The sequence below is a fragment of the Grus americana genome, unplaced genomic scaffold (genome assembly GCF_028858705.1).
Source record: "Grus americana isolate bGruAme1 unplaced genomic scaffold, bGruAme1.mat scaffold_698, whole genome shotgun sequence".
NCBI classification, from domain to species: Eukaryota; Metazoa; Chordata; class Aves; order Gruiformes; family Gruidae; genus Grus; species Grus americana.
In genome coordinates this window covers 1389-21401 of record NW_026561915.1, presented here as the reverse complement: position 1 = coordinate 21401, position 20013 = coordinate 1389, and the positions used below count along the sequence as shown (strand labels likewise).

At 62.2% G+C, this 20013-nt stretch overlaps 1 protein-coding gene across 1 annotated transcript; it reads right to left on the bottom strand.

The window, feature by feature from the left end:
* Positions 1–14035: 14035 nt before the first annotated feature.
* On the bottom strand, positions 14036–17926 carry LOC129200953 (uncharacterized). The gene is made up of 2 exons (XM_054812204.1): positions 17817–17926; positions 14036–15225 (listed from the first exon to the last, which is right to left on the bottom strand). The coding sequence occupies exon 2, from the start codon at positions 15131–15133 to the stop codon at positions 14192–14194; it is 942 nt and encodes a 313-aa protein (XP_054668179.1). The 5' UTR covers positions 15134–15225; positions 17817–17926; the 3' UTR covers positions 14036–14191.
* Positions 17927–20013: the final 2087 nt, after the last annotated feature.

Below are 20013 nucleotides of genomic sequence, written 5' to 3'. Positions count from 1 at the left end.
GGGGAAGCCACAGGGTACAGAGGGCGGAAGTGGAAAAGAGGGGCCGGGAGCCGGACAGAGGGAGGTGGAGAAAGAGGCCGTCGGAAGGGAAGGGACGGGCTGCGGGGCAGAGGGGGACTTGCCAGCGCCAGGTTCGCGGTTCCACCCGATAATCGTAAAGGTCTCTGCCAACCTCGACGATTCGGTCGCTTTAAAAAACAATCGGGATCTCGAGGCGGACCGAGGGAGAGACGGAGAATATAAAAACGGTCGCGGCTAAGAGGGCAGAGAGGGAGGAATCGCGAGACAGGGAGAGGCAGGCCGGGCAGGGGAAAAAGTCCCGACAGGCTTCTGCAGCGACAGGGAGGAATTGAAGATTCGAGAGAGGGAGCTGGACAGAGAGAGAGACGGGGAAAGGTAAGACGGTGGCGAGCTACCGGGCAGAGAAGCAGAGTTTAATGCCGGGGACGGGAGAGGGACAGAGAGGGAAGGAGAAAGGAACGAAGGGACGGGCTGCGGGGCAGACAGGGAGGAAGGAAGGAAGGAAGAAAGAAAGAGGGACAGGGAGCCAGACGAACCGCGACGGGGAAGAAAAAGGTACCGACGGGCTAGGAGGCAGAGAGGGGAGACTTTAGAAAAACAGGGACGGGGAGCGAGACGGAGCCAGACCGAAAAAAGGAACCATAGCGACGGGTGCCGGGACAGAGAGGCGGGCCTTCAAAACGAGGGGCAGGGAAGAGGCTCAAGAGGGACGGAGAAAGAGAGAGACTCACGACGACTCGCTACGGAGCCGAGAAGGAAGACCTCGAACAACAGGAACGAGGAGCCGCACAGAGAGAGCCAGAGACGGCAGAAATACCGACAGGCTACAGGACCGAGGGGGAGGAATGCAGAAACAGCGGCTGGGGGCCGGACAGAGAGACAGGGAGAGAGAGAAGGAAACAATAGCCACGGGCTACGGGGCAGAGAGAGCGAGGACCTAAAAAAGGTGGGGACAGGCAGCCCGTCAGAGCGAGATGGAAAAAGAACATAGCGGGGAGCAGAAAGCAAACCAAAAAACCCCACAGCGGGGTGGGAAAGCGAGGGGGCAGAGGAGGGCCCGCGACGCAGAGGAGAGGCGATGGGGCCCCGCGGGCCCAGGACTCACCGCAGCTCTGGCTCTCAGCGCTGCCGGGAGAGCTTGCCAGCGCAGACGCTTCTTTCTCCCGCTCTCCGCCTTTCCTTTGCTGTCACTCCGGTCGCTCGGCTGTCCTCCGCCTAAGAGAATACACGGGTGTCTTACAGCTCCGAGGAGACGAGCCTGCCTAGATGAGTAGCCTGCCTCCCTGCCTCCCTCGGTACGCGGCCGCACCGTGCTTTGGATTACGCGTGGCGACCCTGCGGTGCCCGTCGGCAGCCTGACCTGCCGCGGAGCGCAACGAGGGATCTTTCCTCACCCGGCGAGGCAGGCGCTCTCTTGCCTGCAGCGGGAGGCAGCTGCCGGCCGGAGAGCCTTCCATCTCTTCTTCTTCTTCTTCACCTTTCTCTGGCCATTCCAGCTTCCCTTAGGGCCGCTGCTGTCCACGGCCGGTAAGCGCTCCGCCGCCTGTCCCTTTTCGCCCCACGCCACGAGGCGAGCCAGGCCAGGCACAGGCGAGGCGGGTGCAGTCGACGGCATCCCCAAGGGAGGGACGGGCAACCACGTCCTCAGCGCGGCCTGGGAGAGGGAAAGAAAAAGCAGTGGCCGTTACTACCGGAGGTCGGCCCTGGCCGGAGACCCTCCTCCTTCTGCAGGGGCTTCCGGAGACGCCGCTCTTTCCCCGCGCTGCTGCTGCCGCTGCCGCCGCCGCCAGCACCCCTGTTCAGGAAGAAAGCGGCACAGGCGAGGGCCAGCTTGCCGCCTTCACGCCAGGGCTCGGGGGCGGCCTGGGGCTGCCGGACAGGCTTCCGGAGAGTCCGACCGGTAGCGCTCGTCTCGGGACACCGGGCAACGCCTCGCCGCCGCGCGCGCTCTCGTAGCACGGCCGCACCGCTGCTCGGGAGCGGCTGGAAGCCTGCAGAAAACCACTCGAAACCGGCAAAAAAACCCCAACCTCGCGCTCCTGCGAGAGCAAGTCGGGCTGTCCGGCAGCCACGTCCGCGAAAACGACGCCTCCCGGCACGCACTGGCAAGCGCCGCGTGGCAGCCATTAGAGTGCCGTAAGACTACACTTCCCGGCGTGCTCCGGGGAGCCAATATGGCCGACCAGCAGCCGCGTGCCCCAAGACTGCAACTGCCGGCGTGCCGCGGGAGGCAGCCTTCCACGCTTCCTGACCCTGCGGGGACACCGTCCCGTGCCCTCACCCCAAAGCCGACTCACCCGAAAGCCCCGCCGAGCCGCGACGGCAGCCCCGAGCTCCGCAGCGCGGCTCCGGGCTGGCGCCCCCCCCGCCCCGCCCCCGCCTCCCCTCAGCCACCTCGAAAGGCGGCGCGGACGCCCGCCGGCTCCGGGCAGCCCCCGCCGCGCGGCTCCGGACGGTCTCCCCGCCCGGTTCCGACACGGCGCGCACCCCCCCCACCCGCCGCACGGCTCCGGGCAGCCCCCTCCCCTCTGTGACACGGACCCCGCCGCCCCCCCGCCTTCCTCGGAGGCGGAGGCGGCACCGCTGCCGCCGCCCTCCTCGGGGCTTTCCCCGGGACCCGCCGGTCCGTCCCGCTGCCCCGCTCACCTTCTCCCTCCGTGCAGCCGCAGCCCGGCGACGCCTCCGCTCCTCCCTCGGCTCACAGCAGCCCCTGCACACCGGCTGCCGGCAGCCGGTTCCGGGGAGGGGGCGTGGCGCTGCACTGCGCATGCGCGGCGCTGCCGCTGCAGTACCGAAATTTGGTCACTAGGCGGCAGCACCGAGCGAGCATGCGCTGTGCGATGCGTGAGGGGCGGGGCTTGGCGTGCGTCGGGGGCGGAGTTTGCGTGAGGGGCGGGGCTTGGCGTGCGTGGGGGCGGAGTTTGCGTGAGGGGGGCTTGGCATGCGTCGGGGGCGGAGTTTGCGTGAGGGGCGGGGCGTGGCGTGCGTCGGGGGAGGAGTTTGCGTCGGGGGCGGAGTTTGCGTGAGGGGCGGGGCTTGGCGTGCGTCGGGTGGGGGCGGTTTGCGTGAGGGGCGGGGCTTGGCGTGCGTCGGGGGCGGAGTTTGCGTGAGGGGCGGAGTTTGCGTGAGGGGCGGGGTTTGCGTGAGGGGCGGAGTTTGCGTGAGGGGCGGGGCTTGGCGTGCGTCGGGGGGCGGAGTTTGCGTGAGGGGCGGAGTTTGCGTGAGGGGCGGGGCTTGGCATGCGTCGGGGGCGGAGTTTGCGTGAGGGGCGGGGCTTGGAGTGCGTGGGGGCGGAGTTTGCGTCGGGGGGCGGAGTTTGCGTGAGGGGCGGAGTTTGCGTCGGGGGCGGAGTTTGCGTGAGGGGCGGGGTTTGCGTGAGGGGCGGAGTTTGCGTGAGGGGCGGAGTTTGCGTCGGGGGCGGGGCTTGGCGTGCGTCGGGGGCGGAGTTTGCGTGAGGGGCGGAGTTTGCGTCGGGGGGCGGAGTTTGCGTGAGGGGCGGGCTGGGCTTGCGTCGGGGCGGAGTTTGCGCCGGGGGCGGAGTTTGCGTGAGGGGCGGGGCTTGGCTTGCGTAGGGGGCGGAGTTTGCGTGAGGGGCGGGGTTGGCATGCGTCGGGGCGGAGTTTGCGTGAGGGGCGGAGTTTGCTTGAGGGGCGGAGTTTGCGTCGGGGGCGGAGTTTGCGTGAGGGGCGGGGCTTGGCGTGCGTCGGGGCGGAGTTTGCGTGAGGGCGGGTTTGCTTGGTTGCATCAGGGGCGGAGTTTGCGTGAGGGGCGGGTTGGCGTGCGTGGGGGGGCGGAGTTTGCGTCGGGGGCGGAGTTTCGGAGTTTGAGTGAGGGGCGGGGGGGCTTGGCGTGCGTCGGGGGCGGAGTTTGCGTGGGGGCGGGGGGGCTTGGCGTGCGTCGGCGGGGGCGGAGTTTGCGTGAGGGGCGGGAGTTTGCGTCGGGGGCGGGAGTTTGCGTGAGGGGGGCGGGTTTGCGTGAGGGGCGGAGTTTGCGTGAGGGCGGAGTTTGCGTCGGGGGCGGAGGTCTTGGCGTGCGTCGGGGGCGGAGTTTGCGTGAGGGGCGGGGGTTAGCGTCTGGGGGCGGAGTTTGCGTGAGGGGCGGGGCTTGGCTTGCGTCGGGGCGGAGTTTGCGCGGGGGCGGAGTTTGCGTGAGGGGCGGGGTTTGCGTGAGGGGCGGAGTTTGCATGGGGGCGGGGCTTGGCTTGCATCAGGGCGGAGTTTGCGCCGGGGCGGAGTTTGCATCAGGGGCGGGGCTTGGCTTGCATCGGGGCGGAGTTTGCGTGAGGGGCGGGGCTTGGCGTGCATGAGGGGCGGAGTTTGCGTGAGGGGCGGGGCTTGGCGTGCATCAGGGGCGGAGTTTGCGTGAGGGGGGAGTTTGCGTGAGGGGGGCTTGGCATGCATCAGGGGCGGAGTTTGCATGAGGGGCGGAGTTTGCATTGGGGCGGGGCTTGGCGTGCGCCAGGGTCGGAGTTTGTGTGGGGGCGGAGTTTGCGTGAGGGGGGCTTGGCGTGCATCAGGGCGGAGTTTGCCTGAGGGGCGGGGCTTGGCTTGCATCAGGGCGGAGTTTGCGCCGGGGGCGGAGTTTCCATGAGGGGCGGAGTTTGCGTGAGGGGCGGAGTTTGTGGGGGGCGGAGTTTGCGGGGGGGGGCGGAGTTTGGCATGGGTCAGGGGCGGAGCCAAGAAGCATCACTTTTGGATCCCGAGGATGCGAGCAATGTGACCTTGTTGAATACGTTAATACCCCCACACACACCTCCTCCCCTGCCCTCCATCACGGCCCCTCGCCCCCCCCCCCGCAAAGGAAGCGCCAACGCAGCCGGCACGGCAAAAGAGACCGCAAGCGTTTATTCAGTCACACACAGAGCCGGTTCCGGGAGAGACTCCGCACCGGGGCTCGGGGCCCGGCCCTGGGGCACCTCGGCTGTCCTACCCGGAGCCACGCTCGCCAGTCCGGCGTGGAACAGACACACGGTCGGTCCGTCAGGCTGCTGGAGAGCTGGGCTGCTATGTGCAGGCTGCCGCCAAAACCGAGGAGCCAGCTGCAGGACGCTAGAAGAGAGGAGAAAAGGGGCAGCCAGCTGGATGGGGGGGGCGGCGGCGGCGAGCGAGAAAGCACGAGGCAAGGAAAGGGACGGCGAGTGAAGGACGGGGACAGGGAGCCTGACAGAGAGGGAGGAAGAAGCGGCAGGAAGAGAGGCAGCGGGACGGCGACCGACAAACCAGGACGGGGAGCGGGACAGAGAGGCAGAAACGACCCTGGGCGGGCAGCGCCACGGCGAGGGAGGAAAAGAGAATAAGGGCAGGGAGCCGGACCGAGAGGTACGGCGAGGGACAGCGGCACGGGGAGCAGGACAGAGCAACAGAGAATAAAAAAAGGAAGCGGGAGCGTGAGAGAACCGGGCTGGGGAGCAGGGAGAAGGAGAGATAAAAGGAGAGAGCAACAGAGGGAAAGAGGACCGGGGAGCGGGACGCTGGGGCAGAGTGAGAACAAGAGGGGCAGGGAGCAGGACAGAGGGGCAGAGGCAGAAGGAGGACAGAGGGACAGAGAGACAAAAGAGGGAGACGAGGACTGGGCAGAGGGGAGAGAAAGACGGGGGCAAGGAGCAGAGACACAAAGGTGCCAGAAAAAGGACGGTCAGATGGAGCGAGAAACAGGGTCGGGGAGCAGGACAAAAGGACAAAGAAAAAGGCGAGGAAGAAGGAAGGAAGGATAAAGGTGGGACAGGGAACGGGACATACGCAGCGAAACAAAGCAGAACAGAGAAGAGAGGACAGGGATTGAGGAACAGAGAGAGAGATGCAGGCTGGTACACAGAGACGGCGAAGGTAAGCAAAACCAGCGACAGGCAGGAGGACCTGGTTCTGACAACCCATCGCTCCCGGTGTCGCTTCCACGGCCTCAAAAAATGCGACGTGCCGCAAGACAAGAGAATGGGAGAGTGAAAGCAAAGGCACGGGAAACTTAACGCTCTTAGTAATTTCACTGAGCATCACAGCTTACAGTTACTCAATGTCTTCCGGTGTCACAGGGTGAGGTACAACTGATTTCGTCTCCATATCTCTGGACAGAGCTTTTCTCATATCTGGGGGGGGGGGGGGAAGAAAAAAAAAAAAAGATATTCTAAGACGACAGTCCTTGCACAAAGCCACGTTCAGCGAATTCTCTATTACAATAAGGTCGTTTCTAACCCAGAAGATTTCACAGAATCATAGAGTATCTCAAGTTGGAAGGGACCCATACGGATCACCGAGACCAAGCCCCCGCTCCACGCGGGACTACCTAAAACTAAACCGTGCGACTAAGAGCATCGTTCAGACGCTCCTTGAACTCCTGACAGGCTCGGTGGCTGCGACCGCTTCCCTGGGGAGCCTGTTCCGTGACTGACCGACCGCCCTCTCAGTGAAAAGCCTTTTCCCAACGTCCGGTCTGAACTTGCCCTGACGCAGCTTCGTCCCGTTTCCTCGGGTCCTAGTGCCGGTCACCGGAGAGAGCGGAGGTCAGCGCCTCCCCCTCCGCCGTCCCCCTCGAGGAAGGTGTAGACTGCGATGAGGTCACCCCTCGGCCTTCCCTTCTCCAAGCTGAACAAACCAAGTGACCTCAGCCGCTCCCCCTAAGTCTCGCCTCGGAGACCTCTCGCCATCTCGGTCGCCCTCCTCCGCGCACGCTCCCAGAGCGTTGTTCGGCGGCACCGCTCTCGACTGGAACCTAACGCTGCACGTAACTCAACTGAGCGGAAAGGAAATGACGGGCTAAAGGGACAAATACACGATTTAAGGCAGCCGCAACGATGGCAGATGTCTGTCCGTAGCCCTTCTATTTATTTCACAGCGCTCCTGCGTATCAAACGAACGGTACCAGAGCAGAAAAGGTATACGGCGTGGCCACGTTACCCCTCGGGGAGGACGGCGAAAGGAGAGAAGATCTAGAAAGAGGAAGCAGCTGGTACTTCGCTTTTGGTAACAGAATTAACATCAACACGTTCCTTCCCTTTGAAATTGAAAACGCCACCCAATTCTCTGCCACTGTTGACCACCGACACTTGTAAATTTCTAGTGAAACAGCTGAGGAAAACAAAGTTTCAGGTCCCTGGCTAGGGGAAGAAACCAGGCAAGCGCCGCCGTTCCTTCCCCCCGACAACACTAGCAAAAAAAACCAGCCGCTGGGGGCGAGCGTTCCTCCGAAAGAAAAATCAGGTGAGAAACCGCATTTTTATTTTCAGCTTACCTACAGGATAAATGTCTTTGTAGTTGCTACAAAACGTGTAAACTGCACAAAGATTAAGTTTTGTAACCGATCTAAGGTTCAGTACGAAAAACTACCTAAAGGAGTACGCAAAGTCCCACTCATCAACAATTATCTGACCCTGTTTCATATTAAAAAAAAAAAAAAAAAAAAAAAAAAGTAATGCTAAACACACAGACAAGCCCAGGAACCCTCAACATGAGAATCTTTCCGTTCAGCCGGAGGCAGAACGAGTACTTACCACGGGCATCCTCATCTGGCTCTCCGCTGCTAGCAGAGCGGCACGCCAACGCTGTCCGGTACACGCCGTAGTACGCCTAGTTGCTTCTACGTATTTACCGCCGCCTGATTTGATACTCTCACAAAGAGATCGACGAAAAAGCCACCCTTTCTTTGAAAAAATAAAAACCAAAACCACACAGTTAAGGAACGGTAGGCGAACGTATTTCTAAATCATAACCCACGGCTTGCAGGCAGACCAAGAGCAGCTCTGACGATGCGGTACGCTCATCAAACATCTTTCACGCAGGAATAACAGATGTACTCCTTTACCACGGGACGCAGCCGGCACAGGGACAAATTTCATGCTGTTTTTGTCACACGACCGTCCTTCTGCACCAGCCAGTGGGTTCAGAATTAAGGACAGGACAGGCTAAACGCTCACACGAGCCTCCTATCCGTAAGAAACTATTAAAAATAGAAAAAAAAACTTCCACGTTTTAGATCGCGTTGCCTTAGGGACTGCCTCCTTCAAAGCCTGCCTGTTGGGGGGGGGGGGGGGGGGGGGCGCGTGTGCGCGCACGCACGCGCGTGAGGCGTGGAAATCGGTCGCAGAATTCAGTTGCCTAACGAGAGACGGCCCTTCTCCTCGCAAGGCAAACGTTTCAAAACGTCGTACTCTTTTCCGATTTTACCGGCTGGTACTGGGGTTGCCCTACCAGCATGAGTTGGGGACCCGTCCCTCTGGGTCCGTGCGACGCCAAATTAAATATTCTGCAAGTAACCGAGCAGGAGATGGAAAGTAAGCTAAGATGCTCTCTGCCGTACAAGGTTTGTTCGCCATCGTCCCCGAGGGAATCGCACAAAGCCCACGCTTGCCGAACCGGTACGTCGGAGGCCCTACGGGAAACGGCGCTGACGTTTCGCCAAGCTCTTCTCCTGTCAAGAAGAGGACCTTTTCTGCGGCATCCCTATTGGCGTTCGGCCTGCTTTCGGCTCATTCTGGCAGGTCAGCTTTCAGAGAAAGCCTGAGATTTCAAACCGCCAAGCAACATTCACCATTCTTGCTCTCTGACTACGGGGAATTTCAGCGAATCGGAACGCTACTTGGAGCCACGTTCCGGGTCTGTTTCGCCGCAAACCAAATATCTAAGCCACGGACCGGGCGCCCGTAGAAAAATTACTTTAAAAGATTAAAGACAAGCACAGTACTCACTTTTCTGAAATTTCTTCCGGTAGCGCCATCAATTTAGCGGCCGAACCCAGCCGTCGAAATTCCGGTGCAACGGAGCGAGCAGGAACGTGTCCGTGCCGCTCTTCCCTGGCCACGGAGCCTTCCGCTCTACCCGTTACTGCGAACGTACGGAGCATCGGCGCAGCAGCACCTGTGGAATAACGCACCGCCCACAGCTATACAGAAGAAGAATCCGAGACGACGGTAGAAGACCCCAGACCAAAAGTCACCGCGGGACTAAGGGACGCGCGGACAGCGCGCGAGGGGCGGGTGTCCGGGACCCAAGCGTGGAACGGCCCCGGGATTTCTTTGTTCGGGGTCCCTCTCTTTGGAGGCGCCCCGCCCGGGCCGATCCCGCTGCTGCACCTTTCAGTTACGTTAATTATTTTACAAAATCCGACACCCGGAGACTGCTGCCGGAAGCCTCGGGTCGAGCCCGAAGGAGGAGGAGGAGGAGGAAGCGCGCCCGAGAAGAAGCGTGCGCGCGACACCGTGAACGGGGTGCGAACGCTGGGGCGGCAGCTGCTCCTCCTCAAACAGAGACAGAGAGAGAAAGAAGAGGGGGAAAGCCACAGGGTACAGAGGGCGGAAGTGGAAAAGAGGGGCCGGGAGCCGGACAGAGGGAGGTGGAGAAAGAGGCCGTCGGAAGGGAAGGGACGGGCTGCGGGGCAGAGGGGGACTTGCCAGCGCCAGGTTCGCGGTTCCACCCGATAATCGTAAAGGTCTCTGCCAACCTCGACGATTCGGTCGCTTTAAAAAACAATCGGGATCTCGAGGCGGACCGAGGGAGAGACGGAGAATATAAAAACGGTCGCGGCTAAGAGGGCAGAGAGGGAGGAATCGCGAGACAGGGAGAGGCAAGCCGGGCAGGGGAAAAAGTCCCGACAGGCTTCTGCAGCGACAGGGAGGAATTGAAGATTCGAGAGAGGGAGCTGGACAGAGAGAGAGACGGGGAAAGGTAAGACGGTGGCGAGCTACCGGGCAGAGAAGCAGAGTTTAATGCCGGGGACCGGGAGAGGGACAGAGAGGGAAGGAGAAAGGAACGAAGGGACGGGCTGCGGGGCAGACAGGGAGGAAGGAAGGAAGGAAGGAAGAAAGAGGGACAGGGAGCCAGACGAACCGCGACGGGGAAAGAAAAAGGTACCGACGGGCTAGGAGGCAGAGAGGGGAGACTTTAGAAAAACAGGGACGGGGAGCGAGACGGAGCCAGACCGAAAAAAGGAACCATAGCGACGGGTGCCGGGACAGAGAGGCGGGCCTTCAAAACGAGGGGCAGGGAAGAGGCTCAAGAGGGACGGAGAAAGAGAGAGACTCACGACGACTCGCTACGGAGCCGAGAAGGAAGACCTCGAACAACAGGAACGAGGAGCCGCACAGAGAGAGCCAGAGATGGCAGAAATACCGACGGGCTACAGGACCGAGGGGGAGGAATGCAGAAACAGTGGCTGGGGGCCGGACAGAGAGACAGGGAGAGAGAGAAGGAAACAATAGCCACGGGCTACGGGGCAGAGAGAGCGAGGACCTAAAAAAGGTGGGGACAGGCAGCCCGTCAGAGCGAGATGGAAAAAGAACATAGCGGGGAGCAGAAAGCAAACCAAAAAACCCCACAGCGGGGTGGGAAAGCGAGGGGGGCAGAGGAGGGCCCGCGACGCAGAGGAGAGGCGATGGGGCCCCGCGGGCCCAGGACTCACCGCAGCTCTGGCTCTCGGCGCTGCCGGGAGAGCTTGCCAGCGCAGACGCTTCTTTCTCCCGCTCTCCGCCTTTCCTTTGCTGTCACTCCGGTCGCTCGGCTGTCCTCCGCCTAAGAGAATACACGGGTGTCTTACAGCTCCGAGGAGACGAGCCTGCCTAGATGAGTAGCCTGCCTCCCTGCCTCCCTCGGTACGCGGCCGCACCGTGCTTTGGATTACGCGTGGCGACCCTGCGGTGCCCGTCGGCAGCCTGACCTGCCGCGGAGCGCAACGAGGGATCTTTCCTCACCCGGCGAGGCAGGCGCTCTCTTGCCTGCAGCGGGAGGCAGCTGCCGGCCGGAGAGCCTTCCATCTCTTCTTCTTCTTCTTCTTCACCTTTCTCTGGCCATTCCAGCTTCCCTTAGGGCAGCTCCTGTCCACGGCCGGTAAGCGCTCCGCCGCCTGTCCCTTTTCGCCCCCACGCCACGAGGCGAGCCAGGCCAGGCACAGGCGAGGCGGGTGCAGTCGACGGCATCCCCAAGGGAGGGACGGGCAACCACGTCCTCAGCGCGGCCTGGGAGAGGGAAAGAAAAAGCAGTGGCCGTTACTACCGGAGGTCGGCCCTGGCCGGAGACCCTCCTCCTTCTGCAGGGGCTTCCGGAGACGCCGCTCTTTCCCCGCGCTGCTGCCGCTGCCGCCGCCGCCAGCACCCCCGTTCAGGAAGAAAGCGGCACAGGCGAGGGCCAGCTTGCCGCCTTCACGCCAGGGCTCGGGGGCGGCCTGGGGCTGCCGGACAGGCTTCCGGAGAGTCCGACCGGTAGCGCTCGTCTCGGGACACCGGGCAACGCCTCGCCGCGCGCGCGCTCTCGTAGCACGGCCGCACCGCTGCTCGGGAGCGGCTGGAAGCCTGCAGAAAACCACTCGAAACCGGCAAAAAAACCCCAACCTCGCGCTCCTGCGAGAGCAAGTCGGGCTGTCCGGCAGCCCCGTCCGCGAAAACGACGCCTCCCGGCACGCACTGGCAAGCGCCGCGTGGCAGCCATTAGAGTGCCGTAAGACTACACTTCCCGGCGTGCTCCGGGGAGCCAATATGGCCGACCAGCAGCCGCGTGCCCCAAGACTGCAACTGCCGGCGTGCCGCGGGAGGCAGCCTTCCACGCTTCCTGACCCTGCGGGGACACCGTCCCGTGCCCTCACCCCAAAGCCGACTCACCCGAAAGCCCCGCCGAGCCGCGACGGCAGCCCCGAGCTCCGCAGCGCGGCTCCGGGCTGGCGCCCCCCCCCCGCCCCGCCCCCGCCTCCCCTCAGCCACCTCCGAAAGGCGCGGACGCCCGCCGGCTCCGGGCAGCCCCCGCCGCGCGGCTCCGGACGGTCTCCCCGCCCGGTTCCGACACGGCGCGCACCCCCCCCACCCGCCGCACGGCTCCGGGCAGCCCCCCTCCCCTCTGTGACACGGACCCCGCCGCCCCCCCGCCCCCCCGCCTCTCCTCGGAGGCGGCACCGCTGCCGCCGCCCTCCTCGGGGCTTTCCCCGGGACCCGCCGGTCCGTCCCGCTGCCCCGCTCACCTTCTCCCTCCGTGCAGCCGCAGCCCGGCGACGCCTCCGCTCCTCCCTCGGCTCACAGCAGCCCCTGCACACCGGCTGCCGGCAGCCGGTTCCGGGGAGGGGGCGTGGCGCTGCACTGCGCATGCGCGGCGCTGCCGCTGCAGTACCGAAATTTGGTCGCTAGGCGGCAGCACCGAGCGAGCATGCGCTGTGCGATGCGTGAGGGGCGGGGCTTGGCGTGCGTCGGGGGCGGAGTTTGCGTGAGGGGCGGGGCTTGGCGTGCGTCGCGGGCGGAGTTTGCGTCGGGGGCGGAGTTTGCGTGAGGGGCGGGGCTTGGCGTGCGTCGGGGGCGGAGTTTGCGTGAGGGGCGGAGTTTGCGTCGGGGGCGGAGTTTGCGTGGGGGCGGAGTTTGCGTGAGGGGCGGGGCTTGGCGTGCGTCGGGGGCGGAGTTTGCGTGAGGGGCGGGTTTGCGTCGGGGGGGAGGGGTTGGCGTTGCGTCGGGGGCGGAGTTTGCGTGAGGGGCGGAGTTTGCGTGAGGGGCGGAGTGGCGCCGGGGCGGAGTTTGCGTGAGGGGCGGGGCTTGGCGTGCGTCGGGGGCGGAGTTTGCGTCGGGGGCGGAGTTTGCGTGAGGGGCGGGGCTTGGCGTGCGTCGGGGGCGGAGTTTGCGTGAGGGGCGGAGTTTGCGTGAGGGGCGGAGTTTGCGTGGGGGCGGGGTTTGCGTGAGGGGCGGAGTTTGCGTCGGGGGCGGAGTTTGCGTGAGGGGCGGAGTTTGCGTCGGGGGCGGGGCTTGGCGTCGGGGGCGGAGTTTGCGTGAGGGGCGGGGTTTGCGTCGGGGGCGGAGTTTGCGTGAGGGGCGGGGCTTGGCATGTATCGGGGGCGGAGTTTGCGTGGGGGCGGAGTTTGCGTGAGGGGCGGGGCTTGGCTTGCGTCGGGGGCGGAGTTTGCGTGAGGGGCGGGGTTTGCGTGGGGGCGGAGTTTGCGTGAGGGGCGGGGTTTGCGTGGGGGCGGAGTTTGCGTGAGGGGGGGGCTTGGCGTGCGTCGGGGGCGGAGTTTGCGTGAGGGGCGGAGCTTGGCGTGCGTCGGGGGCGGAGTTTGCGTCGGGGGCGGAGTTTGCGTGAGGGCGGGGCTTGGCGTGCGTCGGGGGCGGAGTTTGCGTGAGGGGCGGGGTTTGCGTCGGGGGCGGAGTTTGCGTGAGGGGGGGGTTTGCGTGCTTGGCGTCGGGGGCGGAGTTTGCGTGAGGGCGGAGGGAGTTGCGTGAGGGGCGGGGCGGGGCTTGGCGTGCGTCGGGGGCGGAGTTTGCGTGAGGGGCGGGTTTGCGTGGGGGGCGGAGTTTGCGTGAGGGGCGGAGTTTGCGTGGGGGCGGAGTTTGCGTGGGGGCGGTGTTTGCATGAGGGGCGGGGTTTGCGTGGGGGCGGGGTTTGCGTGGGGCGGGGCTTGGCGTGCGTCGGGGCGGAGTTTGCGCCGGGGCGGGGTTTGCGTCAGGGGCGGGGCTTGGCTTGCGTCGGGGCGGAGTTTGCGTGAGGGGCGGGGCTTGGCGTGCGTCGGGGGCGGAGTTTGCGTGAGGGGCGGGGCGGAGCTTGGCGTGCATCAGGGGCGGAGTTTGCGTGGGGGCGGAGTTTGCGTGGGGGCGGGGCTTGGCGTGCTTCGGGGGCGGAGTTTGCATGGGGGCGGAGTTTGCGTGGGGGCGGGGCTTGGCGTGCATCGGGGGCGGAGTTTGCGTGAGGGGCGGGGCTTGGCTTGCATCAGGGCGGAGTTTGCGCCGGGGGCGGAGTTTCCATGAGGGGCGGGGCTTGGTTGCGTGAGGGGCGGTGTTTGCGTGGGGGGGAGTTTGCGGGGGGGCGGAGTTTGCGGGGGGGGCGGAGTTTGGCATGGGTCAGGGGCGGAGCCAAGAAGCATCACTTTTGGATCCCGAGGATGCGAGCAATGTGACCTTGTTGAATACGTTAATACCCCACACACACACCTCCTCCCCTGCCCTCCATCACGGCCCCTCGCCCCCCCCCCCCGCAAAGGAAGCGCCAACGCAGCCGGCACGGCAAAAGAGACCGCAAGCGTTTATTCAGTCACACACAGAGCCGGTTCCGGGAGAGACTCCGCACCGGGGCTCGGGGCCCGGCCCTGGGGCACCTCGGCTGTCCTACCCAGAGCCACGCTCGCCAGTCCGGCGTGGAACAGACACACGGTCGGTCCGTCAGGCTGCTGGAGAGCTGGGCTGCTATGTGCAGGCTGCCGCCAAAACCGAGGAGCCAGCTGCAGGACGCTAGAAGAGAGGAGAAAAGGGGCAGCCAGCTGGATGGGGGGGGCGGCGGCGGCGAGCGAGAAAGCACGAGGCAAGGAAAGGGACGGCGAGTGAAGGACGGGGACAGGGAGCCTGACAGAGAGGGAGGAAGAAGCGGCAGGAAGAGAGGCAGCGGGACGGCGACCGACAAACCAGGACGGGGAGCGGGACAGAGAGGCAGAAACGACCCTGGGCGGGCAGCGCCACGGCGAGGGAGGAAAAGAGAATAAGGGCAGGGAGCCGGACCGAGAGGTACGGCGAGGGACAGCGGCACGGGGAGCAGGACAGAGCAACAGAGAATAAAAAAAGGAAGCGGGAGCGTGAGAGAACCGGGCTGGGGAGCAGGGAGAAGGAGAGATAAAAGGAGAGAGCAACAGAGGGAAAGAGGACCGGGGAGCGGGACGCTGGGGCAGAGTGAGAACAAGAGGGGCAGGGAGCAGGACAGAGGGGCAGAGGCAGAAGGAGGACAGAGGGGCAGAGAGACAAAAGAGGGAGACGAGGACTGGGCAGAGGGGAGAGAAAGACGGGGGCAAGGAGCAGAGACACAAAGGTGCCAGGAAAAGGACGGTCAGATGGAGCGAGAAACAGGGTCGGGGAGCAGGACAAAAGGACAAAGAAAAAGGCGAGGAAGAAGGAAGGAACGATAAAGGTGGGACAGGGAACGGGACATACGCAGCGAAACAAAGCAGAACAGAGAAGAGAGGACAGGGATTGAGGAACAGAGAGAGAGATGCAGGCTGGTACACAGAGACGGCGAAGGTAAGCAAAACCAGCGACAGGCAGGAGGACCTGGTTCTGACAACCCATCGCTCCCGGTGTCGCTTCCACGGCCTCAACAAATGCGACGTGCCGCAAGACAAGAGAATGGGAGAGTGAAAGCAAAGGCACGGGAAACTTAACGCTCTTAGTAATTTCACTGAGCATCACAGCTTACAGTTACTCAATGTCTTCCGGTGTCACAGGGTGAGGTACAACTGATTTCGTCTCCATATCTCTGGACAGAGCTTTTCTCATATCTGGGGGGGGGGGGGAAGAAAAAAAAAAAAAGATATTCTAAGACGACAGTCCTTGCACAAAGCCACGTTCAGCGAATTCTCTATTACAATAAGGTCGTTTCTAACCCAGAAGATTTCACAGAATCATAGAGTATCTCAAGTTGGAAGGGACCCATACGGATCACCGAGACCAAGCCCCCGCTCCACGCGGGACTACCTAAAACTAAACCGTGCGACTAAGAGCATCGTTCAGACGCTCCTTGAACTCCTGACAGGCTCGGTGGCTGCGACCGCTTCCCTGGGGAGCCTGTTCCGTGACTGACCGACCGCCCTCTCAGTGAAAAGCCTTTTCCCAACGTCCGGTCTGAACTTGCCCTGACGCAGCTTCGTCCCGTTTCCTCGGGTCCTAGTGCCGGTCACCGGAGAGAGCGGAGGTCAGCGCCTCCCCCTCCGCCGTCCCCCTCGAGGAAGGTGTAGACTGCGATGAGGTCACCCCTCGGCCTTCCCTTCTCCAAGCTGAACAAACCAAGTGACCTCAGCCGCTCCCCCAAGTCTCGCCTCGGAGACCTCTCGCCATCTCGGTCGCCCTCCTCCGCGCACGCTCCCAGAGCGTTGTTCGGCGGCGCCGCTCTCGACCAGAACCTAACGCTGCACGTAACTCAACTGAGCGGAAAGGAAATGACGGGCTAAAGGGACAAATACACGATTTAAGGCAGCCGCAACGATGGCAGATGTCTGTCCGTAGCCCTTCTATTTATTTCACAGCGCTCCTGCGTATCAAACGAACGGTACCAGAGCAGAAAAGGTATACGGCGTGGCCACGTTACCCCTCGGGGAGGACGGCGAAAGGAGAGAAGATCTAGAAAGAGGAAGCAGCTGGTACTTCGCTTTTGGTAACAGAATTAACATCAACACGTTCCTTCCCTTTGAAACTGAAAACGCCACCCAATTCTCTGCCACTGTTGACCACCGACACTTGTAAATTTCTAGTGAAACAGCTGAGGAAAACAAAGTTTCAGGTCCCTGGCTAGGGGAAGAAACCAGGCAAGCGCCGCCGTTCCTTCCCCCCGACAACACTAGCAAAAAAAACCAGCCGCTGGGGGCGAGCGTTCCTCCGAAAGAAAAATCAGGTGAGAAACCGCATTTTTATTTTCAGCTTACCTACAGGATAAATGTCTTTGTAGTTGCTACAAAACGTGTAAACTGCACAAAGATTAAGTTTTGTAACCGATCTAAGGTTCAGTACGAAAAACTACCTAAAGGAGTACGCAAAGTCCCACTCATCAACAATTATCTGACCCTGTTTCATATTTAAAAAAAAAAAAAAAAAAAAAAAAGTAATGCTAATCACACAGACAAGCCCAGGAACCCTCAACATGAGAATCTTTCCGTTCAGCCGGAGGCAGAACGAGTACTTACCACGGGCATCCTCATCTGGCTCTCCGCTGCTAGCAGAGCGGCACGCCAACGCTGTCCGGTACACGCCGTAGTACGCCTAGTTGCTTCTACGTATTTACCGCCGCCTGATTTGATACTCTCACAAAGAGATCGACGAAAAAGCCACCCTTTCTTTGAAAAAATAAAAACCAAAACCACACAGTTAAGGAACGGTAGGCGAACGTATTTCTAAATCATAACCCACGGCTTGCAGGCAGACCAAGAGCAGCTCTGACGATGCGGTACGCTCATCAAACATCTTTCACGCAGGAATAACAGATGTACTCCTTTACCACGGGACGCAGCCGGCACAGGGACAAATTTCATGCTGTTTTTGTCACACGACCGTCCTTCTGCACCAGCCAGTGGGTTCAGAATTAAGGACAGGACAGGCTAAACGCTCACACGAGCCTCCTATCCGTAAGAAACTATTAAAAATAGAAAAAAAAACTTCCACGTTTTAGATCGCGTTGCCTTAGGGACTGCCTCCTTCAAAGCCTGCCTGTTGGGGGGGGGGGGTGGGGGGGCGCGTGTGCGCGCACGCACGCGCGTGAGGCGGGGAAATCGGTCGCAGAATTCAGTTGCCTAACGAGAGACGGCCCTTCTCCTCGCAAGGCAAACGTTTCAAAACGTCGTACTCTTTTCCGATTTTACCGGCTGGTACTGGGGTTGCCCTACCAGCATGAGTTGGGGACCCGTCCCTCTGGGTCCGTGCGACGCCAAATTAAATATTCTGCAAGTAACCGAGCAGGAGATGGAAAGTAAGCTAAGATACTCTCTGCCGTACAAGGTTTGTTCGCCATCGTCCCCGAGGGAATCGCACAAAGCCCACGCTTGCCGAACCGGTACGTCGGAGGCCCTACGGGAAACGGCGCTGACGTTTCGCCAAGCTCTTCTCCTGTCAAGAAGAGGACCTTTTCTGCGGCATCCCTATTGGCGTTCGGCCTGCTTTCGGCTCATTCTGGCAGGTCAGCTTTCAGAGAAAGCCTGAGATTTCAAACCGCCAAGCAACATTCACCATTCTTGCTCTCTGACTACGGGGAATTTCAGCGAATCGGAACGCTACTTGGAGCCACGTTCCGGGTCTGTTTCGCCGCAAACCAAATATCTAAGCCACGGACCGGGCGCCCGTAGAAAAATTACTTTAAAAGATTAAAGACAAGCACAGTACTCACTTTTCTGAAATTTCTTCCGGTAGCGCCATCAATTTAGCGGCCGAACCCAGCCGTCGAAATTCCGGTGCAACGGAGCGAGCAGGAACGTGTCCGTGCCGCTCTTCCCTGGCCACGGAGCCTTCCGCTCTACCCGTTACTGCGAACGTACGGAGCATCGGCGCAGCAGCACCTGTGGAATAACGCACCGCCCACAGCTATACAGAAGAAGAATCCGAGACGACGGTAGAAGACCCCAGACCAAAAGTCACCGCGGGACTAAGGGACGCGCGGACAGCGCGCGAGGGGCGGGTGTCCGGGACCCAAGCGTGGAACGGCCCCGGGATTTCTTTGTTCGGGGTCCCTCTCTTTGGAGGCGCCCCGCCCGGGCCGATCCCGCTGCTGCACCTTTCAGTTACGTTAATTATTTTACAAAATCCGACACCCGGAGACTGCTGCCGGAAGCCTCGGGTCGAGCCCGAGGAGGAGGAGGAGGAGGAAGCGCGCCCGAGAAGAAGCGTGCGCGCGACACCGTGAACGGGGTGCGAACGCTGGGGCGGCAGCTGCTCCTCCTCAAATAGAGACAGAGAGAGAAAGAAGAGGGGGAAAGCCACAGGGTACAGAGGGCGGAAGTGGAAAAGAGGGGCCGGGAGCCGGACAGAGGGAGGTGGAGAAAGAGGCCGTCGGAAGGGAAGGGACGGGCTGCGGGGCAGAGGGGGACTTGCCAGCGCCAGGTTCGCGGTTCCACCCGATAATCGTAAAGGTCTCTGCCAACCTCGACGATTCGGTCGCTTTAAAAAACAATCGGGATCTCGAGGCGGACCGAGGGAGAGACGGAGAATATAAAAACGGTCGCGGCTAAGAGGGCAGAGAGGGAGGAATCGCGAGACAGGGAGAGGCAAGCCGGGCAGGGGAAAAAGTCCCGACAGGCTTCTGCAGCGACAGGGAGGAATTGAAGATTCGAGAGAGGGAGCTGGACAGAGAGAGAGACGGGGAAAGGTAAGACGGTGGCGAGCTACCGGGCAGAGAAGCAGAGTTTAATGCCGGGGACCGGGAGAGGGACAGAGAGGGAAGGAGAAAGGAACGAAGGGACGGGCTGCGGGGCAGACAGGGAGGAAGGAAGGAAGGAAGAAGAAAGAGGGACAGGGAGCCAGACGAACCGCGACGGGGAAAGAAAAAGGTACCGACGGGCTAGGAGGCAGAGAGGGGAGACTTTAGAAAAACAGGGACGGGGAGCGAGACGGAGCCAGACCGAAAAAAGGAACCATAGCGACGGGTGCCGGGACAGAGAGGCGGGCCTTCAAAACGAGGGGCAGGGAAGAGGCTCAAGAGGGACGGAGAAAGAGAGAGACTCACGACGACTCGCTACGGAGCCGAGAAGGAAGACCTCGAACAACAGGAACGAGGAGCCGCACAGAGAGAGCCAGAGATGGCAGAAATACCGACAGGCTACAGGACCGAGGGGGAGGAATGCAGAAACAGTGGCTGGGGGCCGGACAGAGAGACAGGGAGAGAGAGAAGGAAACAATAGCCACGGGCTACGGGGCAGAGAGAGCGAGGACCTAAAAAAGGTGGGGACAGGCAGCCCGTCAGAGCGAGATGGAAAAAGAACATAGCGGGGAGCAGAAAGCAAACCAAAAAACCCCACAGCGGGGTGGGAAAGCGAGGGGGGCAGAGGAGGGCCCGCGACGCAGAGGAGAGGCGATGGGGCCCCGCGGGCCCAGGACTCACCGCAGCTCTGGCTCTCGGCGCTGCCGGGAGAGCTTGCCAGCGCAGACGCTTCTTTCTCCCGCTCTCCGCCTTTCCTTTGCTGTCACTCCGGTCGCTCGGCTGTCCTCCGCCTAAGAGAATACACGGGTGTCTTACAGCTCCGAGGAGACGAGTCTGCCTAGATGAGTAGCCTGCCTGCCTCCCTCCCTGCCTCCCTCGGTACGCGGCCGCACCGTGCTTTGGATTACGCGTGGCGACCCTGCGGTGCCCGTCGGCAGCCTGACCTGCCGCGGAGCGCAACGAGGGATCTTTCCTCACCCGGCGAGGCAGGCGCTCTCTTGCCTGCAGCGGGAGGCAGCTGCCGGCCGGAGAGCCTTCCATCTCTTCTTCTTCTTCTTCTTCACCTTTCTCTGGCCATTCCAGCTTCCCTTAGGGCAGCTCCTGTCCACGGCCGGTAAGCGCTCCGCCGCCTGTCCCTTTTCGCCCCCACGCCACGAGGCGAGCCAGGCCA

What these genes read in the sequence shown, in the direction of transcription:
- LOC129200953 (XM_054812204.1), bottom strand. Translation starts at nt 15,133, where the DNA reads ATGCTCAGTGAAATTACTAAGAGCGTTAAGTTTCCCGTGCCTTTGCTT.